Consider the following 25,759-nt stretch of genomic DNA (forward strand, 5'->3'; position numbering starts at 1 on the left):
CCAGGAAAAAAGCAGGAGTAGCTATATCAATATCAGACAAATTAGACTTCAAATGTAAATGATTACAAGAGACAAAGGACACTATATATTAATAAAAGGTCAATTCATCAAGAAAACATAGCAATCATAAATATGCACCCGGCCAGAATGCCCCAAAATACATGAGGCAAACACTGATAACACTGAAGTGAGAAGTAGATACCTCTACAATAATAGTTGGAGACTTCAATACAGTGCTCTCATCAATGGATAGAACATCTAGACAGAGGATCAATAGGGAAACAGAGATTTTGAATTGCATGATAAATGAACTGGACTTCACCGACATCTAAGAGCACTACACCCCACAACAGCAGGATACACATTGTTCTCAAGTGCTCATGGGTCATTCACTAGGGTGGACCACATGTTGAGTTACAAAGCAAGTATCAACAAATTTAAAAAATATTGATATTATACAGAAAATTTTCTCATAACATATTGGAATGAAGCTGGAAATCAATAAAAGGCAGAAGGTAGGAAAATTCACAAATATATGGAAGCTTAAACAACACACTCTTAGACAATCAGTGGGTAAAGGAGGAAATTACAAGAGAAATTAGTAAATACCTTGAGGCAAATGACAATGAAAAAACAATACACCAAAACTAATGGGATGAGAGGGAAATTCATTGCCCTGAATGCCTATATTAAAAGAGTAGAGAGAGCAAAAATTGAGGAATGAACTGTTCACTTGGAGGAACTAGAGAGAAAAAAAACATCAAACTAAACACAAAGCAAACAGAGGAAAAGAAATAAAAGATTTGAGCAGAAATAAAGGAAACTGAGGACAGGAAAACAATAGAGAGAATCAACAAAACCAGAAGTTTGTTCTTTGAGAAAATCAATAAAATTGATGGACCTTTAGCTGGGCTAAGAAAAAAAAAGAGAGCAGATGCAAATAAATACAATCAGAAATGGGAAAGGGAGAAAACTACGGACCCCACAGAAATAAAGGAGGTGATGAGAAGATACTACAAGCAACTATATGCTAACAAAATAGACAACGTAAATGAAACGGACAAATTCCTAGAGAAGCATGAACCACCAGTATTGACTCACGAGGAAATAGAAGACCTAAACAAACCAATCTAAAGTAAAGAGATTGAGTCAGTCATCAAAAAACTCCCCCCAAAAGAAAAGCCTACGACCAGATGGCTTCACATGTGAATTCTAACAAGCATTCAAGAAAGAATTAGTACCAATCCTGCTCAAACTCTTCAAAAAAATTGAAGAGGAGGGAAAGCTACCCACCTCATTCTAAGAAGCCGATATCACACTAATACCAAAGTCAGACAAAGATACTATAAAAAAATTATAGATCGACCTCTTTAGTGAATATAGATGCAAAAATCCTCAACAAAATACTCACAAATCAAATCCAGCAGCACATTAAAAGGATTATACACCACGACCAGGTGGGATTTTTTCCAGGTATGCATGGATGGTTCAACACAAGAAAATCAATTAATGTAATACACCACATCAATAAATCAAAGCAGAAGAATCACATGATCATCTTTACCAATACAGAAAAGGCATTTGACAAGCTTCAGCATTGTTTCTTGATGAAAATACTTCAAAGAATAGGAATAGAAGGGATTTTTCTCCATATGATAAAGCCCATACATGAAAAACCCACAGCTAGCATCATACACCATGGGGAAAGACTGAAAGCTTTACCTCTAAGATCAGGAAGAAGACAGGGATGCCAACTGTCACCAATGTCTTTCAGCATTGTGCTGGAAGTTCTAGCTAGTGCAAATAGGCAAGAAAAAGAAATAAAAGGCATCCAAATTGGAGAGGAAGAAGTAAAACTTTCACTATTTGAAGATGACATGATCTTATATGTAGAAAATCCAGAAAAATCTACACCAAAGCTACTAATCAATGAATCAATGAATACAGCATAGTGGCAGGCTACAAGATCAACATGCAAGAATCAGTGGTGTTCCTGTACACAAGTAATGAGCGAGAGCTGGAGGAAAAAAAGAAAAAATTCCATTTCAATTGTAGCCAAAAGAATCAAGCATTTAGGAATAAACTTAACCCAGGCCACAAAAGACCTATACAGAGAAAACTACAAGAAACTGCTAAAAGAAATCAAACAGAACCTTAAAAAATGGAAGAACATACCATGTTCATGGATTGGAAGACCAAATATACTTAAGATGTCAATTCTACCTAAACTGATTTATAGATTCCATGCGATACCAACTAAAATCCCAACAACTGGCCTTGCAGAAAAAAAAAAAAAAAAAACCAATAACTAAATTTATTTGGAAGGGCAGGGTGCACCAAATAGCCAAAAATATCTTGATAAAGAGGGAGGAAGTGGGAGGTCTCACACTACCTGACTTTAAAGCACACACCAAAGTTACATTGGTCAAAACAGCATGGTACTGGCATAAAGATAGATACACCAACCAATGGAGTTGAACTGAGTGTTCAGAAATAGACCCTCTCATCTATGGAAAATTAATCTTTGATAATGCAATCAAGCCAAAGGAACTGGGACAGTTTGGAGAACTGGATATCCATATCCAAAAGAATGAAAGAGGACTCCTATCTCACACTTTATACAAATTAATTCAAAATGGATCAAAGAACTAAACACTGGCACTAAGACCATAAGACTTTCAGAAGAAATGTAGGGCAATATCTTAAAGGTCTTGTGATAGGAGGTGCTTTCCTAGACCTTACAAGCAAAGTGTGAGCAATCAAAGAAGAAATAGATAAACGCGATCTCCTCAAAATTAAACACTTTTTTTGTACATCAAAGGACTTTGTCAGAAAAGCAAAAAGGCAGCCTATGCAATGGGAGACAATATTTGGAAACCACATATCAGATAAGGGTTTAATATCCAGGAGATATAAAGTGGTCCTACAACTAAACAACAGAAAGACAAACAATCAAATTAAAACATGGGCAAAAGACATAGACAGACACTTTTCCGAAGAGGAAACACAAATGGCTCAAAAACATATAAAAAGATGCTCAACTTCACTGGTGTTAGTGAAACACAAATAAAAACCACAATGAGCTATCGTTTCACACCTATTAGAATGGCCATTATCCAAAAAACAGAAAATTACAAGTGCTGGAGAGGATGTGGAGAAAGAGGCACACTTATTCACTGTTGGTGGCAATGTAGAATGGTGCAGCCACTCTAGAAGGCTGTGTGGCAGTTCCTCAGGAAGTTAAGTATAGAAGTGCCATATGATCCAGCAATTCCAGTACTAGGTATATACTCAGAGCAACTGAAAGCTAAGACATGAATGGGCATTTGTAACTAATGTATATAGTGGCATTATTCAGGATTACCAACAGATGGAAACACCCCAAATGTTCATCAACAGATGAGTGGATAAACAAACTGTAGGCCATACACACAATGGACTATTATGCAGCTGTAAGACAGAACAAATTCACGGAATATTTAATAATGTGGATGAACCTTGAGGACATTATGTTGAGTGAAGTTAGCCAGAAACAAAAGGACAAACACTGTATAGTCTCACTAACATGAACTAACATTAGCGAGAAAACTTTGAGAATGAAAAGCTGAGAACACAGTTTATGAGGAGATAGAAAGAGGACGGAGATCAGGCATTTGGTGCTGAAGCAGTATAGAATGTTCATCAGGATTAATTGTATACATCCAGAAATGGATAGCATAATAATGTATGATGGTACCACAATATTGTAAGTACACTGAACAAAGACACCTGTGAGTAAAGCTGAAAGAGGAGGGCTAGGGGCAAGTATGCCAACAGAGGGAAAGATAGACAATGAAGACTGGGAATGTATAACTTAGTGAAACCTAGAGTGGTCAATGATGATGATTAAATGTACAAATATAAAAATATTTTGTATGAGGGAAAACAAATGACTGTCAACCTTGCAAGGTGTTGAAAAAGGAATAGTATTGGGAAAAATATAATCAAGGCAAACTGGAGTCTATGGTTAACAGTAACATTGTAATATGCTTCCATTAAATGTAACAATGGCAATATACCAAAGCTAAATGTCTGTGAGAAGGGGATATGAAGGAGGGGTATGGGATTCTTGGTAGTGGTGTGTTGTTGTCTGACCTTATTATTATATTGTATTGTATGGTACCTTTACCTTTTTTCTTTTTATTATTCTCCTTAAAATTTTTTCTTGGAGCAATGAGTATGTTGAAGTACTGATTGTGGTGATGAATGCACAACTATATGATAATACTGTGAACAACTGATTTTACACTGTGGATGATGTATTGCAAGTGAATATATCTCCATAAAATTGCAGGGAAAAATATAAATAGAGAGATATCAGTGCTGCAGGAAACACGGAGAGAGGGATGTAACTATTAATTGTTGGTGGGGAAGTAGAATGGGGTAGCCTATCTGGAGGACAGTGTGGTGCTTCCACAAGAAGCTGAGTATGTGGGTGCAATAAGGTCCTGCAACCTCATTATGGGGTATATGCTTGGAAGATCTGAGAGCAGGAACACGAATGAGCATTTGCACACTGGTGTTTATGGCAGCAGTATTCACGATTTGCAATGGATGGAGGTGGCCTAAGGGTAAGTCGACTGAAGAACAGAATGGTGAACTGTGGTGTATGCATACAATAGAATATCGAGCCACTGCAAGAAAGAATGAAGCTGTGAGGATCTCAGCTAGGTGAATGGATCTTGAGGATAGCATTTTGAGTGAAGTACACGAGAAACAAAAGACAAACGTTATAGTGCCTCACTAATATGGACTAACTATAATGTGTAAACTCTGAGAATTGAATCTTGGAACACAGGATTTCAGAGGAACGCTTATTGTCATGGTCCCTTGATGGTAAACTCTTACAGCAGTCACAACTATTCCTGAGTTGTGGTGGTTTTCTCCAAATTCTGAGATGCCAAGCTCTTTGTGTATAACCTGGCCAGTCTCTGGAATTTTGGGTACCTGTGTGACACCTGAAACTCAGAGTCAGAGCTCAGCAGCTATGAATGAAAGTACTGCCTCATACACCAACTGTTTAAAAAGCTGAAAAAGAGTTCAGATTTCAATTAGAACTATGAAGAAGATCTGGTTAGGACCGAGGCAAATCAGGCAAAAGGATAAAAAGGACAATATTGACTGTGTTTCAAAACTTCAACTTCTGTTTGAGTCTAAGGGAAGAGATGTTTATTTGTTGCAGGATCTGTATTTTCTGTAGCACACTAAATAATTTAACTTGTATGGTCAGTTTATTCAAACACCATAGTTACATAGAAGTTTGAATAGGAAGTGAGATCTGGTAGGTCTGTAGATGTTAGTGGGAAATCCCGATACATACCAAAGCAATTTGGGCAGAGAATAAAAATATATTTGCAGGGAACCCCTGAGGAACTGGGGACAAATGCTGCAAAGATGGTCTCCCCACCCACCCCAGGTTATTACTGATATTTTCACAAACACTGAGGACTAACAATTTAGTAGGATGAGCCCTCATTCTTGGGCTTGCCCTTATAAAGCTTGTTACTGCAAAGGAGAGGCTAAGCTTACTTATAATTGTGCTTAAGAGTCTCCCCAAGAGAACCTCTTTTTTGGTCAGATGTGGCCCTCTCTCTCAAAGCCCCATTGGCAGGTCAACTCACTGCCCTCCTCCATGCATGGGACATGACTCCCAGGGATGTAAATCTCCCTGGCAATGTGGGGCATGACACCCGGGGATGAGCCTGGACCTAGCATCATGGGATTGAGAAAATCTTCTTGACCAAAAGAGGGAAGTAAAATGAAACACATTAAAGTTTCAGTTGCTGAGAGATTGCAAATGTAGTAGAGATGTCACTCTGGAGGGTGTCCTTATGAGCGATATAGATATCCCCTTTTTAGTTTTTAGTGTATTGGAATAGCTAGAAGGAAATACCTGAACTTGAACTGCGACCCAGTAGCCTTGCTTCTTGCAGAGGATTGCATAACTATGTAGCCTACATGGTGTGACAGTGTGATTGTGAAAAACTTGTGGCTCACACTCCCTTTATCCAGTGTTTGGACAGATGAGTAAACAAATGGGGCAAAAAACTAAATGAAAAATAGAGTGTGATTGGGGGGGATGGAATGCTTTGGGTATTCGCTTTTATGTTTATTTTTATGTTTATTTTTATATACTTTTTGGAGGAAGAAAAATGTTCAAAATTAGGTTGGAGTGGATGGAAGAAGATGGCGGCACAGAGAGGAGTGGAAGTTAGTTTGTCCCCCTGCAACAACTAATAAACAACAAGGAACAACTAGTAAATAATTTGGAATAACTGCGGGGGGACAAATGTGACTGTCCACTCATCATACACCAACCTGAATTGGGAGGAATGCCTGAGATTGCAGCATAAAATCTGTAAGTGAAAACTGTGGATGCAAGCCAGGAGGCCCCTGCCCCCACGGCCCGAACTGCAAAGCCTCACAGTGCCAGAGAGCAGCACTCTCCAAGCAAGCGAATATAGCTCAGCTGAGCTCTGACTGGGGTTTTAATTAGCAAATGTGGACTGCTCAGTACAAGATATGAATCCCCAACAAGCAGACAGAGGCTTTTGGTGACAAATGACCTTGGAGAGCCAGAGGGTGGCTGAGGACTGGCTGTGAAGGGGGCTTTGTGTCCCTTTTTCAGCTCAGTGGAAAAAGCCTCAGCCATTTTCAGCTCCCAGTGTTCTGACACAGACAAGGGTGGAGATAGCATAGGCAGAGAGACTATGCAAATGTAAATGACCCTTCCCTAGGGGGTGTATCTTCCCTAAGAGGAAGAAGGTGGTGCCAAACTCGACTACCTGCCTTCCATTCAGAACCAGACACCAGAGGCAGGGGGAAGACAGCCACTGGCCACACCTCCTTACACCAGTCTGGAGCTACAGGCTGACAGGTGCCACCTGCTAGGTGGGAAAGCACAGTGACTTGAGGCCTCACAGGGTGTACCAATCTTCTAAGACACCCTCAGGGAAACTGGATATTGCTCCCTCCTTCCAAGACCTGAGCCTGTTCTGGCCTGGGAAACCTGATTGTGGTAACCAAGGAAACCAGATGCCTAGAAAATAGAAAACTACAACCTATGCTAAGAAAAATGAAGTTATGACCCAGTCAAAGGAATCAACTTACACTTCAACTGAGATACAAGAATTTAAACTACTGGTACTAAATCAATTCAAAAAGTTTAGGGAAGATATGGCAAAAGAGATGAAGCATATAATGAAAACACTGGGCATACATAAGGCAGAAATCTAAAGTTTGAAAAAACAACTGGCAGAATCTATGGAAATGAAAGGCAAAACACAAGAGATGAAAGACACAATGGATACATACAACAGCAGGTCTCAAGACGCAGAAGAAAACACTCAGGAACTGGAGAACAAGGCATCTGAAAGCCTACACACAAAAGAACAGATAGAGAAAAGAATGGAAAAATATGAGCCGGGTCCCCGGGAACTTAAGGACAAAATGAAATGCAGGATTGTACATGTCATTGGTGTCCCAGAAGGAGAGGAGAAGGGAAAGGAGGCAGAAGCAATAATAGAGGAAATAATGAGAATTTCCCACTCCTCATGAAAGGCATAAAATTATGGATCCAAGAAGCACAGCATACACCAAACAGAATAGATCTGAATAGGCCTAGGCCAAGACACTTAGTAATTATATTATCAAACATCAAAGATAAAGAGAGAATCCTGAAAGCAGCAAGAGAAGAGCAATCCATCACATACAAAGGAAGCTTGACAAGACTATGTGCAGATTTCTCAAAAGAAACCATGAAGGCAAGAAGGAAGTGGGGTGATATATTTAAGATACTAAAAGAGAAAAACCACCAACCAAGAATCCTGCATCTGGCAAAACTGTCCTTCAAATATGAGGGAGAGCTTAAAACATTCTCTGACAAACAGCCAATGACAGAGTTTGTGAACAAGATACCTGCTCTACAGGAAACAACTAAAGGAAGCACTGCAGACAAAAAGGAAAAGACAGGAGTGAGATGTTTGGAAAACGATTTTGGGGGATAGTAGCACAGCAATGTAAGTACACTGAACAAAGATGACTGTGAGCATGGTTGAAAGAGGAAGGTTAGGACCATGTGGGACACCAGAACAAAACACGAAAGATAAAGACTGGGACTGTACAATTAAGGGAAACCTAGGGTGCTCAACGATTGTAATAAAAGGCACAAATATGTTTTTACATGAGGTAGAACAAATGAATGTCAACACTGCAAGGTGTTAAAAATAGGGTGGGATTGGGGAGAAACACAATCAATGCAAACTAGAGACTATAATTAATGGAAACATTGTATTATGCTTCCTTTAATACAACAAAGGCAATATACCAAAGCTAAATGCATATGGGGGGGATAGGGGAAGTGTATGGGACTCCTGGCTTTGGTGGTGGTGTCTGACTCTTTATTCTACTTTAGTTTAATGCTATCTTTCCTTTTGTTGCTTTCTAGCTGTCATGTTTCTCTCTCTCCCTCTCTTTCCTTTTTCTTTTTCTTTTGTCTATCTTCTTTGACTCTTCCTCCTTTTTTGTGGAAGAAATGGAGATGTCCTTATATAGATAGTGGTGGTGGTGCTGTACACATAAATACATGACTATACAGGGAACCAACAATTGTTTACTCAGGGCAGAATGTATGGTGTGTGAACAAAACTGTCTTAAAAATAATGGGTTGATGAATGAACCTTGAGGGCACTATATTGAGTGAAATAAGACAGACACATAAGGACAAATATTGCAGGGTATCACTGATATGAATATGTAAACTCATAGACATGAAATATAAGTCACCAGGATATAGAACCAAGCTAAAGAATTGGGAGTAGATGCTTATTATGAGCAGAATGGACATTTGGAAATGGACAGAGGTGATGGTAGCATGCTGTGAGAATAACTAACAGTGCTGAATGGTGTGTGAAGGTGGTGGAAAGGGTAAGCTCAGAGTCATGTATGTCACTGGAAGGAAAGTTGGAGGTTAAAGGATGGGAATGTATAAAACAGTGACTCTTGTGGTGGATAATGTCTGTGATTAACTGTACAAATATTAGAAATCTGTCTCATGAACTAGAACAAATGTATGACACTATAACTAGAAGTTAATAATAGAGGGGCATATAGAAAAAAATATATATACCTATTGGACCACACTCCTCTTTGTCCAGTGTATGGATGGATGAGTAGAAAAATGGACGCAAAAAAAAAAAAAAAAAAAAAACTCAGTGTTCTTTTTTTTACTTTAATTGTTCTTTTTGACTTTAATTTTTATTCCTATTAGTTTTGTGTGGGTGGTAATGAAAATGTTCAAAAATTAATTTTGGTGATGAACGCACAACTATATAATGGTGCAGTGAACAATTGAATGTACACTTTCTATGACTGCATGGTATGTGAATATATCTCAGTAAAGTTGAATTAAAAAAGATAAAACATGAGTTACCTGCATTGGAAAAAAAAATAATAGAGGGGCATACAGGAAAAAAATCTACCTATTGTAAACTATATACTACAGTTAGTAGTATTTTAACATTCTTTCATCAACATTAACAAATGTACTATACCAAAACTATGAATCAATAATGGAGGGGGGATTCTGGGGAGGGCGGGGCAAGATGGCGGACTGGTGAGCTGTATGTTTTAGTTACTCCTCCAGGAAAGTAGGTAGAAAGCCAGGAACTGCGTGGACTGGACACCACAGAGCAATCTGACTTTGGGCATACTTCATACAACACATGAAAACGTCGAACTGCTGAGATCAGCGAAATCTGTAAGTTTTTGCGGCCAGGGGACCCACGCCCCTCCCTGCCAGGCTCAGTCCCGTGGGAGGAGGGGCTGTCAGCTCCGGAAAGGAGAAGGGAGAACTGCAGTGGCAGCCCTTATCAGAAACTCATTCTACTGATCCAAACTCCAACCATAGATAGACTGAGACCAGACACCAGAGAATCTGAGAGCAGCCAGCCCAGCAGAGAGGAGACAAATATAGAAAAAAACAGCATGAAAAACTCCAAAATAAAAGAGGAGGATTTTTGGAGTTCTGGTGAACATAGAAAGGGGAAGGGCAGAGCTCAGGCCCTGAGGCTCATATGCAAATCCCGAAGAAAAGCTGATCTCTCTGCCCTGTGGAACTTTCCTTAATGGCCCTAATTGCTTTGTCTCTTAAGATTTCAATAACCCATTAGATCTGTGAGGAGGGCCCTATTTTTTTTTTTTAATCCTTTTTTCTTTTTGTAAAACAATTACTCTAAGAAGCCCAATACAGAAAGCTTCAAAGACTTGCAATTTGGGCAGGTCAAGACAAGAGCAGAACTAAGAGAGCTCTGAGACAAAAGGCAATAATCCAGTGGCTGAGAAATTTCACTAAACACCACAACTTCCCAAGAAAAGGGGGGTGTCCGCTCACAGCCATCATCCTGGTGGACAGGAAACACTCCTGCCCATCGCCAGCCCCATAGCCCAGAGCTGCCCCACACAACCCAGTGTGACGGAAGTGCTTCAAATAACAGGCACACTCCACAAAACTGGGCGTGGACATTAGCCTTCCCTGCAACCTCAGCTGATTGTCCCAGAGTTAGGAAGGTGGAGCAGTGTGAATTAACAAAGCCCCATTCAGCCATCATTTCAGCAGACTGGGAGCCTCCCTACACAGCCCAGCAGCCCAGAACCGCCCTGGGGGGATGGCACTCACCTGTGACATAGCACAGTCATCCCTCAACAGAGGACCAGGGGGTGCATGGCCTGGAAGAGGGACCCACCTACAAGTCTCAGGAGCCATACGCCAATACCAAGGACTTGTGGGTCAGTGGCAGAGACAAACTGTAGCAGGACTGAACTGAAGGATTACATTATTGCAGCAGCTTTAAAACTCCAGGATCACCAGGGAGATTTGATTGTTAGAGCCACCCCCCCTCCCTGACTGCCCAGAAACACGCCCCATATACAGGGTGGGCAACACCAACTACACACGCAAGCTTGGTACACCAATTGGACCCCACAAGACTCACTCCCCCACTCACCAAAAAGGCAAAGCAGGGGAGAACTGGCTTGTGGAGAACAGGTGGCTCGTGGACGCCACCTGCTGGTTAGTTAGAGAAAGTGTACTCTACGAAGCTGTAGATCTGATAAATTAGACATAAGGACTTCAATTGGTCTACACATCCTAAAAGAACCCTATCAAGTTCAGCAAATGCCAAGAGGCCAAAAACAACAGAAAATTATAAAGCATATGAAAAAACCAGACGATATGGATAACCCAAGCCCAAGCACCCAAATCAAAAGATCAGAAGAGACACAGCACCTAGAGCAGCTACTCAAAGAACTAAAGATGAACAATGAGACCATAGTACAGAATACAAAGGATATCAAGAAGACCTTAGAAGAGCATAAAGAAGACATTGCAAGACTAAATAAAAAAATAGATGATCTTATGGAAATTAAAGAAACTGTTGACCAAATTAAAAAGATTCTGGACACTCATAGTACAAGACTAGAGGAAGTTGAACAACGAATCAGTGACCTGGAAGATGACAGAATGGAAAATGAAAGCATAAAAGAAAGAATGGGGAAAAAAATTGAAAAAATCGAAACGGACCTCAGGGATATGATAGATAATATAAAACGTCCAAATATAAGACTCATTGGTGTTCCAGAAGGGGAAGAAAAGGGTAAAGGTCTAGAAAGAGTATTCAAAGAAATTGTTGGGGAAAACTTCCCAAATCTTCTAAACAACATAAATACACAAATCATAAATGCTCAGCAAACTCCAAATAGAATCAATCCAAATAAACCCACTCCGAGACACATTCTGATCACAATGTCAAACACGGAAGAGAAGGAGCAAGTTCTGAAAGCAGCAAGAGAAAAGCAATTCACCACATACAAAGGAAACAGCATAAGACTAAGTAGTGACTACTCAGCAGCCACCATGGAGGCAAGAAGGCAGTGGCACGATATATTTAAAATTCTGAGTGAGAAAAAATTTCCAACCAAGAATACTTTATCCAGCAAAGCTCTCCTTCAAATTTGAGGGAGAGCTTAAATTTTTCACAGACAAACAAATGCTGGGAGAATTTTCTAACAAGAGACCTGCCCTACTGGAGATACTAAAGGGAGCCCTACAGACAGAGAAACAAAGAAAGGACGGAGAGACCTGGAGAAGGGTTCAGTACTAAAGAGATTCGGTATGGGTACAATAAAGGATATTAATAGACAGAGGGGAAAAATATGACAAACATAAACCAAAGGATAAGATGGCTGATTCAAGAAATGCCTTCACGGTTATAACATTGAATGTAAATGGATTAAACTCACCAATTAAAAGGCATAGATTTGCAGAATGGATCAAAAAAAATAAACCATCAATATGCTGCATACAAGAGACTCATCTTAGACACAGGGACACAAAGAAATTGAAAGTGAAAGGATGGAAAAAAATATTTCATGCAAGCTACAGCCAAAAGAAAGCAGGTGTAGCAATATTAATCTCAGATAAAATAGACTTCAAATGCAGGGATGTTTTGAGAGACAAAGAAGGCCACTACATATTAGTAAAAGGGGCAATTCAACAAGAAGAAATAACAACCATAAATGTCTATGCACCCAATCAAGGTGCCACAAAATACATGAGACAAACACTGGCAAAACTAAAGGAAGCAACTGATGTTTCCACAATAATTGTGGGAGACTTCAACACATCACTCTCTCCTATAGATAGATCAACCAGACAGAGGACCAATAAGGAAATTGAAAACCTAAACAATCTGATAAATGAATTAGATTTAACGGACATATACAGAACATTACATCCCAAATCACCAGGATACACATACTTTTCTAGTGCTCACGGAACTTTCTCCAGAATAGATCATATGCTGGGACATAAAAGAAGCCTCAGTAAATTTAAAAGGATTGTAATTATTCAAAGCACATTCTCTGACCACAATGGAATACAATTAGAAGTCAATAACCATCAGAGACTTAGAAAATTCACAAATATCTGGAGGTTAAACAACACCCTCCTAAACAATCAGAGGGTTAAAGAAGAAAAAGCAAGAGAAATTGCTAAATATATACAGACGAATGAAAATGAGAACACAACATACCAAAACCTATGGGATGCAGCAAAAGCAGTGCTAAGGGGGAAATTTATAGCACTAAACGCATATATTAAAAAGGAAGAAAGAGCCAAAATCAAAGAACTAATGGATCAACTGAAGAAGCTAGAAAATCAACAGCAAACCAATCCTAAACCAAGTAGAAGAAAAGAAATAACAAGGATTAAAGCAGAAATAAATGACATAGAGAACAAAAAAACAATAGAGAGGATAAATATCACCAAAAGTTGGTTCTTTGAGAAGATCAACAAGATTGACAAGCCCCTAGCTAGACTGACAAAATCAAAAAGAGAGAAGACCCATATAAACAAAATAATGAATGAAAAAGGTGACAAAACTGCAGATCCTGAAGAAATTAAAAAAATTATAAGAGGATACTATGAACAACTGTATGGCAACAAACTGGATAATGTAGAGGAAATGGACAATTTCCTAGAAACATATGAACAACCTAGACTGACCAGAGAAGAAACAGAAGACCTCAATCAACCCATCACAAGCCAAGAGATCCAATCAGTCATCAAAAATCTTCCCACAAATAAATGCCCAGGGCCAGATGGCTTCACAGGGGAATTCTACCAAACTTTCCAGAAAGAACTGACACCAGTCTTACTCAACCTCTTTCAAAACATTGAAGAAAATGGAACACTACCTAACTCATTTTATGAAGCTAACATCAATCTAATACCAAAACCAGGCAAAGATGCTACAAAAAAGGAAAACTACAGGCCAATCTCCCTAATGAATATAGATGCAAAAATCCTCAACAAAATACTTGCAAATCGAATCCAAAGACACATTAAAAAAATCATACACCATGACCAAGTGGGGTTCATTCCAGGCATGCAAGGATGGTTCAGCATAAGAAAATCAATCAACGTATTACAACACATTAAAAATTCAAAAGGGAAAAATCAAATGATCATCTCAATAGATGCTGAAAAAGCATTTGACAAAATCCAACATCCGTTTTTGATAAAAACACTTCAAAAGGTAGGAATTGAAGGAAACTTCCTCAACATGATAAAGAGCATATATGAAAAACCCACAGCCAGCATAGTACTCAATGGTGAGAGACTGAAAGCCTTCCCTCTAAGATCAGGAACAAGACAAGGATGCCCGCTGTCACCACTGTTATTCAACATTGTGCTGCAAGTGCTAGCCAGGGCAATCCAGCAAGACAAAGAAATAAAAGGCATCCAAATTGGAAAAGAAGAAGTAAAACTGTCATTGTTTGCAGATGATATGATCTTATATCTGGAAAACCCTGAGAAATCGATGATACAGCTACTAGAGCTAATAAACAAATTTAGCAAAGTAGCGGGATACAAGATTAATGCACATAAGTCAGTAATGTTTCTATATGCTAGAAATGAACAAACTGAAGAGATACTCAAGAAAAAGATACCATTTTCAATAGCAACTAAAAAAATCAAGTACCTAGGAATAAACTTAACCAAAGATGTAAAAGACCTATACAAAGAAAACTATGTAACTCTACTAAAAGAAATAGAAGGGGACCTTAAAAGATGGAAAAATATTCCATGTTCATGGATAGGAAGGCTAAATGTCATTAAGATGTCAATTCTACCCAAACTCATCTACAGATTCAATGCAATCCCAATCAAAATTCCAACAACCTACTTTGCAGACTTGGAAAAGCTAGTTATCAAATTTATTTGGAAAGGAAAGATTCCTCGAATTGCTAAAGACACTCTTAAAAAGAAAAACGAAGTGGGAGGACTTACACTCCCTGACTTTGAAGCTTATTATAAAGCCACAGTTGTCAAAACAGCATGGTACTGGCACAAAGATAGACATATAGATCAATGGAATCGAATTGAGAATTCAGAGATAGACCCTCAGATCTATGGCCAACTGATCTTTGATAAGGCCCCCAAAGTCACTGAAGTGAGTCATAATGGTCTATTCAACAAATGTGGATGGGAGAGTTGGCTATCCATATCCAAAAGAATGAAAGAGGACCCCTACCTCACACCCTACACAAAAATTAACTCAAAATGGATGAAAGATCTCAATATAAAAGAAAGTACCATAAAACTCCTAGAAGATAATGCAGGAAAACATCTTCAAGACCTTGTATTAGGCGGCCACTTCCTAGACTTTACACCCAAAGCACAAGCAACAAAAGAAAAAATAGATAAATGGGAACTCCTCAAGCTTAGAAGTTTCTGCACCTCAAAGGAATTTCTCAAAAAGGTGAAGAGGCAGCCAACTCAATGGGAAAAAATTTTTGGAAACCATGTATCTGACAAAAGACTGATATCTTGCATATATAAAGAAATCCTACAACTCAATGACAATAGTACAGACAGCCCAATTATAAAATGGGCAAAAGATATGAAAAGACAGTTCTCTGAAGAGGAAATACAAATGGCCAAGAAACACATGAAAAAATGTTCAGCTTCACTAGCTATTAGAGAGATGCAAATTAAGACCACAATGAGATACCATCTCACACCTATTAGAGTGGCTGCCATTAAACAAACAGGAAACTACAAATGCTGGAGGGGATGTGGAGAAACTGGAACTCTTATTCATTGTTGGTGGGACTGTATAATGGTTCAGCCACTCTGGAAGTCGGTCTGGCAGTTCCTTAGAAAACTAGATATAGAGTTACCATTTGATCCAGCGATTGCACTTCTCGGTATATACCCGGAAGATCGGAAAGCAGTGACACGAACAGATATCTGCACGCCAATGTTCATAGCAGCATTATTCACAATTGCCAAGAGATGGAAACAACCCAAATGTCCTTCAACAGATGAGTGGATAAATAAAATGTGGTATATACACACGATGGAATACTACGCGGCAGTAAGAAGGAACGACCTTGTGAAACATATGACAACATGGATGAACCTTGAAGACATAATGCTGAGCGAAATAAGCCAGGCACAGAAAGAGAAATATTACATGCTACCACTAATGTGAACTTTGATAAATGTAAACGAATGGTTTATAATGTAGAATGTAGGGGAACTAGCAATAGAGAGCAATTAAGGGAGGGAGAACAGTAATCCAAGAAGAACAGATATGCTATTTAACGTTCTGGGGATGCCCAGGAATGACTATGGTCTGTTAATTTCTGATGGATATAGCAGGAGCAAGTTCACAGAAATGTTGCTATATTACGTAACTTCCTTCGGGTAAAGTAGGAACAGGCTGGAAGTAAAGCAGTTATCTTAGGTTAGTTGTCTTTTTCTTACTCCCTTGTTATGGTCTCTTTGAAATGTTCTTTTATTGTATGTTTTTCTTTTTTGGTTTTTTTTTTTTGTTTTTTTTGTTTTGTTTTGTTTGTAATTTTTTTTTTCCATACAGTTGATTTAAAAAGGACGAACAGGTTAAAAAAAACAAACAAACAAAAAAAACCAGGAAAAAAATATGTAGTGCCCCCTTGAGGAGCCTGTGGAGAATGCAGGTGTATTGGCCTACCCCACCTCAATGGTTGCTAACATGACCACAGGCATAGGGAACCGGTGGTTTGATGGGTTGAGCCCTCTACCGTAGGTTTTACCCTTGGGAAGACGGTTGCTGCAAAGGAGAGGCTAGGCCTCCCTATAATTGTGCCTAAGAGCCTCCTCCCGAATGCCTCTTTGTTGCTCAGATGTGGCCCTCTCTCTCTAGCTAAGCCAACTTGAAAGGTGAAATCACTGCCCTCCCCCCTACGTGGGATCAGACACCCAGGGGAGTGAATCTCCCTGGCAACGTGGAATATGACTCCTGGGGAGGAATGTAGACCTGGCATCATGGGATGGAGAACATCTTCCTGACCAAAAGGGGGATGTGAAAGGAAATGAAATAAGCTTCAGTAGCAGAGAGATTCCAAAAGGAGCCGAGAGGTCACTCTGGTGGGCACTCTTACGCACACTTTAGACAACCCTTTTTAGGTTCTAAAGAATTGGGGTAGCTGGTGGTGGATACCTGAAACTATCAAACTACAACCCAGAACCCATGAATCTCGAACACAATTGTATAAAAATGTAGCTTATGAGGAGTGACAATGGGATTGGGAAAACCATAAGGACCACACTCCACTTTGTCTAGTTTATGGATGGATGAGTAGAAAAATAGGGGAAGGAAACAAACAAACAAACAGACAAAGGTACCCAGTGTTCTTTTTTACTTCAATTGCTCTTTTTCACTTTAATTATTATTCTTATTATTTTTGTGTTTGTGCTAATGAAGGTGTCAGGGATTGATTATGTGATGAATGTACAACTATGTAATGGTACTGTGAACAATCGAAAGTACGATTTGTTTTGTATGACTGCGTGGTATGTGAATATATGTCAATAAAATGAAGATAAAAAAATAAAAAAGAAAAAGAAAAAAAAAAGAAAAACAAAATAATGGAGGGGGGTTGGTTAGGGGTATGGGAGGATTTGAGTTTCCTTTTTTTTGTCTTTATTTCTTTCTGGAGTATGAAAATGATCTAAATTTGAAAGAAAATTAATTGTGGTGATGTAAGCACAGCTGTATGATGGTACCATGGGCAATTGATTGCACACTTTGGATCTTTTTATTGAGATAAATTAAAAATCTCAATAAAAAAAATAAGTTGGGGTGATGAATGCACAGCTATATGATGGTACGGTGAACAGTTGATTGCACAAAATGGATGATTGCATGGTATATGGATATATTTCAATAAAAATGAATTTTAAAATAAAACAGACAAGGGGATTTAACATTTATTTAAACTGTAGTCTATATGTTCAAAAATTTAAGTTGAATAAATAAGATTACAGTCAAGGATCAAATTGAGACTCACAGAAATGAAATCTACAGTGCCAAGATGAAAAATACACTGGATGGGATTAAGAGCATATGAAAATTTCAGAAGAATAGATAGGTGACTTGAAGACTTAGTAAAAGAACTATCTGAAATAAAATGTATAAAGAAAATTTGTCCAAGGTATGAAGCATCAGTAAGCTGAGGGACAACTTTGAGAGGCCTAATAAACATATAATTAGAGTCCCAGAAGGAGGGGAGAAGTGGGGTAAGGAAGGAAAAATATTTGAAGGATAGTGGCTAAAAGTTCTCCAAAGTTCATGAAAATAGATCCAAGAAGCTTAATGAACTCTAAGCACAAGAGACATGAAGAAACTAAACTAAGTCATATCACAATGAACTTGTTCAAAAACAATGAAGAGGAGAATACATCAGAAGCATCTAGAGTAAAAACACATGTTACATACAGAGGGATAAATATAAGAAGGATAGTAGATTTCTCATTGGAACAATGCAAAAAATAGTGCATCAACATTTTTAAAGTACTGAAAGAAAATTAGTCTGCCCAGAATTTTATACCCAGTAAAAAATATTTTCAGAAAAGAAGGTGAAAAATCCACAACAAAGCCCCTAGAACTAATGGACAAATTCAGCAAAGTGGTAGGGTACACGATCAACATCCCCAATCAGTATTGTTTCTGTACACAAGCAATGAACAATCAGAAGAATAAATCAAGGAAAAAAATTCCATTCACAATAGCAACTAAAAAATGAAATGTCTAGGAATAAATCTAACCAAGCATGTAAAGGACTTATACACAGAAAATTACAACACATCGTTTAAAAGAAATCAAAGAAGAACCTAAATAATGGGAAGGACATGCTGTGTTTATGGGTTGGAAGACTAAATATCATTAAGATAGCGATTGACCAAAAAGCAATTTAAAGATTCAATGCAATCCCAATCAAAATTCCAATAACCTTCCTGCAGAAACGAAAAAAGCCAATAATCAAATTTAAATGGAAGGGTAAAGGGCCCTGAAGAGCTAAAGCCATCTTGGAAAAAAAAAAAAAAAATTGGAGGACTCACACTTCACCATCTTAAAACTTATTACAAAGCCACAGTAATCAAAATAGCTTGGTGCTGGCACAGGGACAGACATATAGACCGATGGAATAGAATTGAGAGCTCAAAAATCAACCCTCACATTTATGGTCACTGCTTTTTGACAAGGGGCCAAGACCACTCAGTGGGGAAAGAATAGTATCTTCAACAAATTGTACTTGGAAAACTGGATCTCCATTTGAAAATTAAATTAAATTAAATTAAATTAAATTAAATTAAAATAAAATAAATAAAATAAAATGATAAAATAAAACAAAATAAATAAAACAAAGAAGAAGAAGGAGGAAGAGGAGGAGTAGGACCCTTACCTCACTCCACATACAATAATCAACTCAAAGTAGATAATAATAATAATAAAAAAAAACTAAATATAAGAGTCAGAACTATCAAACTCCTAGAGAAACACAGGGAAAGAGCTTCAGGACGTTGCGTTAGGCAACGGTTTCTTAGTCTTTACAACCAAAGCACAGGCAACAAGAGAAAAATAGATAAATGGGACCTCATCAAAATTTTTAAAACGTTGTGCCTCAAAGCTGTCACAGGTTTGTCTCTTTACCACCTCAAACCTGTGATCTCTGTTAGAAAAGGCCTGAGCCTTATCAGGTCGTGATTCAGTCTGTTGGGGGCTTCATCAATTAACCTCCCAGTCATATAAGAGTATAGGGACAGACAATAGTTTAAAAGTAAAGAGCACTCAAGGCAAGAATTCAAATTCAATACGTATTTACTAAAGTTACACATAAGCTTAAAGGAACAAGTTACAATGTAAAAATAATTGATATATTACCAAGCCTGGGAGCCCCTGCTCCTCCAGACCCAGCTGGACATGAGATCAGAGAGCTCCCTCCAAGTCTAAGTTGCTAACTATTTATAGAGCCTTTGATTCAGGGTACATTCAATTAAGTCATACTCTATTTTTATATTTGAGCCACAGGTGTTGAACCACAGGTGGTGAACTACATGTGGTGAACCACGAGTGAATGAAGATCAAAGGAGGGTTTTCACAGCATTATCAGAGATTCAACTTAACCTTGAATGTCTGCAAAACTTTACTGAAAATATTTCTACTAATTAAGCTATGACTTCTGTAAGAGTGATATAACACCCATTTACTTATATAAAAACTAAAAATTAGAAGAGATTACTTTTACTATTTATAACTTATTAGTATAGTTTTATTGTTTTATTCTATAATTAGTCCAACCATTGCATCATATCATGTCTTTTACCTCTTCCTTTTCTGCTTGGGGGCCTGTTCAGCCTTTCCCTCAGTGCCATGTTTCAAAATAGAGGACTCAAGGGAAATGAATCATCTGTCCCAGTTATTATAGTGAGGCCATTCCACTTTCTATCATTTGAAAATTGTACTTGAGAATTTTCAGGTAAAAGTTCTGTTAAATATGCTTCTATATCAGAAGGAATAACGGGTTCTTCAGCATCAGAACAGGAAGCATCAGGTGGTATATGAGAGTAGCAAGGCTCTCAGCTATCTGATGTTTACATAGAGAGAAGGTATCAGCGTCTTCATTTTCAGATTCATCATAGAGATATTATCCTGCAACAAAGCACTTTATCATTAAAGTAAAATGACAACCTACATAATGAGGGAAAATATTTGGAAACCACATATCGGATAAGGTTTAATATCTAGAATATACAAAGAATCCTTCAACTTAAACACAAAAGGACAACAATCCAATTTAAAAAATGGGCCAAAGACTTGAATAGACATATCTCCAAAGAAGATATACGAAGGGCCAGAAAGCACACGAAGAGATGCTCAACATCAGTAGCCATCAGGAAAATGCAAATCAAAATCACAATGAGATACCATGTCACACTCATTAGAATGGCTGCCATTAAAAAAAAAAGAAACAGAAAATAACAAACGTTGGAGAGGATGTGGAGAAATAGGAACACTCATTCATTGCTGGTGGTAATGTAAAATGATGCAGCCTCTGTGGAAGACAGTTTGGCAGTTCCTCAGAAAGCTTAAGTATAGAGTTACCATTTGACTCAGCAACCCAAAAAGAATTGAAAGCATGGACTCGGACAGATATTCGCACATCAACGTTCATATCAGCATTATTCACAACTGCCAAAAGATGGAAGCAACCCAAGTGTCCATCAACCAATGACTGGGTAAAAAACATGTGGTATATACATACAATGGGATGTTATGCAGCTGTAAGAAGAAACAAAGTCACGATGCATGTGACAACATGGATGAAACTTAAAGACATCATGGTGAGTGAAATAAGCCAGACACAGAAGGACAAGAACTGTAGGATCTCACTGATTTGAAGTTAGAATCTAGAATATAGGTTACCAAGGGAATAACCAAACTCATCGAGTCAGAATCTAGAATATAGTATACCAAGGGAGTGGGTGGGTATAGGGAATGGGAAGTTAAGGCTTAAAATGTATAAGATATCTATTTGGAATGATGGAAATATTTTGTTTATAGATGCTGATGATGGTAGCACAACATTGGGAATGTAATTAGCAGCACTGAAATATATATCTAAATGTGGTTAAAACAGGAAATATTAGAATAAAATTAAAAGAAAATCCATGTAAATACACTACACAAACAGTGAACACTAAGTTTAACCATGGACTATAGTTAATAGTACAATTTAAAAATGTGCTGTCATCAATTGTAACTCATTGTCCACACCAATGCAAGGTGTTGGTAATAGGGTGGTGTGTGGGAATCCTGTGCTTGATGCATGATTGTTCTGTAAACCCATGACTTCTTAATAAAAAAAAAAATGGGCCAAGTACTTGAATAGACATGTCTCCATGGTCAGTAAGGACATTAAAGATGCTAAACATAATTAGCCATTAAGGAGATGTAAATCAGAACCACAATGAGATACCACTTCACATCCACTGGATTGGCTATTACTTAAAAAAAAAAAAAAAAAAAAAAAAACAGAAAATAAGTGTTGGTGAAGATGCTGAAGAATTGTAACTCCTATACATGGTTGGTGGTTGGTGGGATTGTGAAGCCGTGCAGCCACTGTGGTTTTTGGAAAGTTAAACATAAAATTACCGTATGACTTTAGAATGCTTCTTCTTGGTATATACACCCAAAATTTGAAAGCAGGGACCGGAGCAAGTATCATTATCTCAACTGGTCCCAGGCTGTAAGCGCCACACGGAAAGGGACCAACATTATGTTTGTCCTGTGATGTAGCCCTAGTACCCAGCACCGTGCCTAGCATGTGGCAAGTGCTCAAGAAATATCTGTTGAGTAGGTGGATGAATTAATGGATTAGTAACATAATTTTCATCATTAGCATCCTCCTCATCCTTTTCTCCTCTCCTCTCCGAATCTTCTACTGCTTATTAGCATAGCGCTTTATACCCCACAGAAAAACTTCAAATGGAGCCTCATTTGACACTCCCATGCCTTGACCCCTTTGCTTTATCCCTGTTTGTTAACCCTCTTTATTGAATTCTTTTCTCTGACAACTTCGACTTCAGCAGCAACTACGTCAACCAAGCTCGCCTGCCTGGCAGAGGTTGAGGGTAGGAGTGGGGGCCTGGGGGCGGGGCGGGGTCACCTCCGTCGCACAGCTCGACTGCGCCTGCGTAGGCTGCGGCAAAGCTGAGTACTCTGACGCTTGCGGACTTTGCCCTGCTGGCGCTCGAGTTGGAAGATCAGTCTTCTCACCAGCTCTCACTCCAGATCCGCCCAGCTGCTAGGTCTCCGGCTTCAGCTTTGTGCAGAGGTATAGACACGCTTATCGTTCTCTCTGCCACTGATCGCCGACCTCCAGTTTCCGCTCCTTTCTCTTGGAACCATGTCTCCTGTAAGCAAGAATGAGCACCACTGCAGTGCAGAGACCACTGCAGATTACAGGGACTGCCGGGGTGAAATGCAGGCTCCTAACGCCTCTGGGTCCCCCACCTTTATGGTACTCCTCGACACCCCCCAGGGACCCAGCGACCCCCAGGTCCCAATCGAACTTCAGGGTGCCAGTCCTTTTCAGGCCGCTCGGGGCCCAAACAACCTCGATGTCCTGATCGACGAGCAGTCCCGACGTTTGGGGGCGCTCAAGGTCCACGACCCTCTGGAAGACAGGTCGATTGCTTTGGTGAATTTCATGCAAATGAAAAGCCAAATCGCGGGGTCCATCCAGCAGACAGAGATGCTGGAGTTCCTCAGAGAATACTCAGATCAGTTCCCTGAGATCCTCAGACGAGCCTCTGCTCACCTGGATCGAGTGTTTGGATTGAATCTTAGGGTTCTTGATCCCCAGGCCCACACCTACAATCTGAACAGCAAACAGGGTCCTCAGACCATCCACCTGAAGGCAGAGTCCTTGGACATGCCCAAGGCAGGTCTCTTGGCCCTTGTCCTGGGCCACATCCTCCTGAATGGCAACCGGGCAAGAGAGGCCTCCATTTGGGACCTGCTGCTAAAGATTGGTGTGTTGGATGATCCCCAGAGGATCAACAACCTCTTGGTGAACACAAGGAACCTCCTCACTACTGACTTCGTGTGCATGCAGTTCTTGGAGTACTGGCCAGTGTATGGCACTAATCCCCTCGAATTTGAGTTCTTATGGGGCTCTAGAGCCCACAGGGAAATCACAAAGATGGAAGCCCTGAAGTTTGTGGCAGAGGCCCATGATGAAGAACCCTGGAGCTGACCAGAGGAATATAACAAGGCCCTGGAGGCTGACAGGGCCAAAGAAAGAAGCCAGGCTGCTGGCTTAGAGTTCTGGTCAGAGGATATTATGAATGATAAGGCAAATGATTTGGTCCAGTTGGCCATTAATGTCACCGAGGAGCTGCTCCCTATACATCAGGATGAGCTATTGGCTTACGCTGGCAAAGAATTTGAGGACGTGTTCTCGAATATCCTCAGTCGAGCTACTCTAATCCTTGACCTATTCTATGGGTTTTGTCTGATTGAGGTTGATACCAGTGAGCACATCTACCTTCTCATCCAACAACCAGAATCAGAAGAAGAGCAAATGATGCTAGAGAGCCTGGGCAGACCCACTCAAGAATATGTGATGCCAGTCCTGGGTTTAATCTTTCTGATGGGCAACCATGTCAAAGAAGCCAACATCTGGAACTTACTTCGGAGATTTGGAGTAGATGTAGGGAGAAAGCATGCCATCACCTGTAAGCTTATGAGACAGCGTTACCTGGAATGCAGGCCACTGTCCTATTCTAATCCAGTTGAATATGAGCTTCTGTGGGGTCCTCGAGCTCACCTTGAAACCACCAAATGAAAGCCTTGGAGTATATGGCCAGGCTTTACAGAAAGCGACCACAGGACTGGCCAGAGCAATATAGGGAGGCTGTTGAAGATGAGGAGGCCAGAGCCACATGTGAGGCAACTGCCATGCTCTTCTTTGGTACCGTGTGAAGTACCTCTGAAGAGGAAGATATATCTCTTCATTTGGGTTGCATTAGTAAAAAGGGCCCCAGGGAAATGGGCACTGGGCCCCCAATTCAGAAGTTGGGCAGCGGTGGGTTACGGAGTATATGTTGTGCTTGCTATTTGTTCCAGTTCTAATAATATTTCCTTCCTTTTAATATATGGCTGGATTAGGTTCATGATCAGTGTTTATAAATGAAATCATCTCTGTCTTGTTTCAGTATAAAAGTTAAGATGGCTGCATAAATGTATTGGTAATATTTACATTTTGTTCTATGATGTGGTGGAGGGCAAATGAGTTAATTCAGTTTGTTCTTGACATATGTGTCAAACTGTTTCTTGGCAGCTTGAATTAATCAGTAAAATGGCCTGCCTACAGGAGTTAAATAACAATACACACAGCAGAAACAAATAAACACAAAACCACTGACCTCTAGTTGTCCTCCCTTTGTGTCTACTGTTGTGTAAAATAAAATACTGACATTTACCTGTATTTGCTTTCCTGTTCTGGAGTTTAGTGAAAACTAAAAGCATAATGAATTAGACATAGTGCTTATGCACTCATTTATTCAACAAACATGTATTAAGTGCCTGCTATGCTCTGAGCACACTATGAGCTGGGAACATAAGGATGAAGAAGACCCAGCCACACACCATGAAAGTAAACCAGAAATTTTATTATGCTGTGGCAAGTGGTATAATAGAGGTAAGCTCAGATGCTTTGGGAGTCCATAGGAATAACTCCTAACTAAACTTTAGGCACAGGGTGGGAGCGGTGGAGAAAGTGATGAGGTCCAAGGAGGGTTGGGGAAGAGGCTGTGGTGTCAAGCAGGGGATGGGTGGGAGAGTGGTCAGCAGTGATGGTGGGTAGGATGAGGTTATGTAGGGCTGGGGATAAAGTATGCTTTAGTGATACTTATTGTGAGATTTGTGGTTGAAGAGAGAGAGGACGGGACTGTTTGAGACGGGGGCTGGACATAAAACAGCTTTGGGGAATTTGAAAGTAGCTCAGAAAGACTGAAGGTTGAGTTCAAGAGGGAAGTGAGAAACATGAACCTGTGGTAAGTTGAGTTCAAGAGGGAAGTGGGAGATGAGCCAAGGGCCCACATCCTCAGAGTGGTCCTTGATAATCAACAATGGCTCTCCGTTGTCTTGGATGTTGGGTCAGAGGGCACAGTCCACCTGAGAAACTTTACACGGGATCCTGCCTCTGCCAGCTCAGGTTTTTCATTGACAAAACTATTAAGGTAAGTAATCCTATTTTGACTCTCTATCCTAATTCCTCTCGCAGTTTCTAACCTGACTCACGACTTCCCCAAGCCTTCCCTAGAAAC

The 25,759-nt window shown here is 39.5% G+C and overlaps 1 protein-coding gene and 1 pseudogene across 1 annotated transcript; one reads left to right on the forward strand and one right to left on the reverse strand.

Annotated features, from left to right (window-relative positions):
• The window catches only part of LOC119522214, a 71,490-nt pseudogene that overhangs the window by 14,040 nt on the left and 31,691 nt on the right, over positions 1-25,759 (reverse strand).
• Positions 22,667-24,659, forward strand: LOC119523631 (melanoma-associated antigen E2-like). The gene is given in 2 exon segments (XM_037822434.1): positions 22,667-24,265; positions 24,268-24,659. Coding segments are annotated over 2 exon segments (1,578 nt in total). The 5' UTR covers positions 22,667-22,833; the 3' UTR covers positions 24,414-24,659.

The sequence above is a fragment of the Choloepus didactylus genome, chromosome X (genome assembly GCF_015220235.1).
Source record: "Choloepus didactylus isolate mChoDid1 chromosome X, mChoDid1.pri, whole genome shotgun sequence".
Lineage (NCBI taxonomy): Eukaryota > Metazoa > Chordata > Mammalia > Pilosa > Megalonychidae > Choloepus > Choloepus didactylus.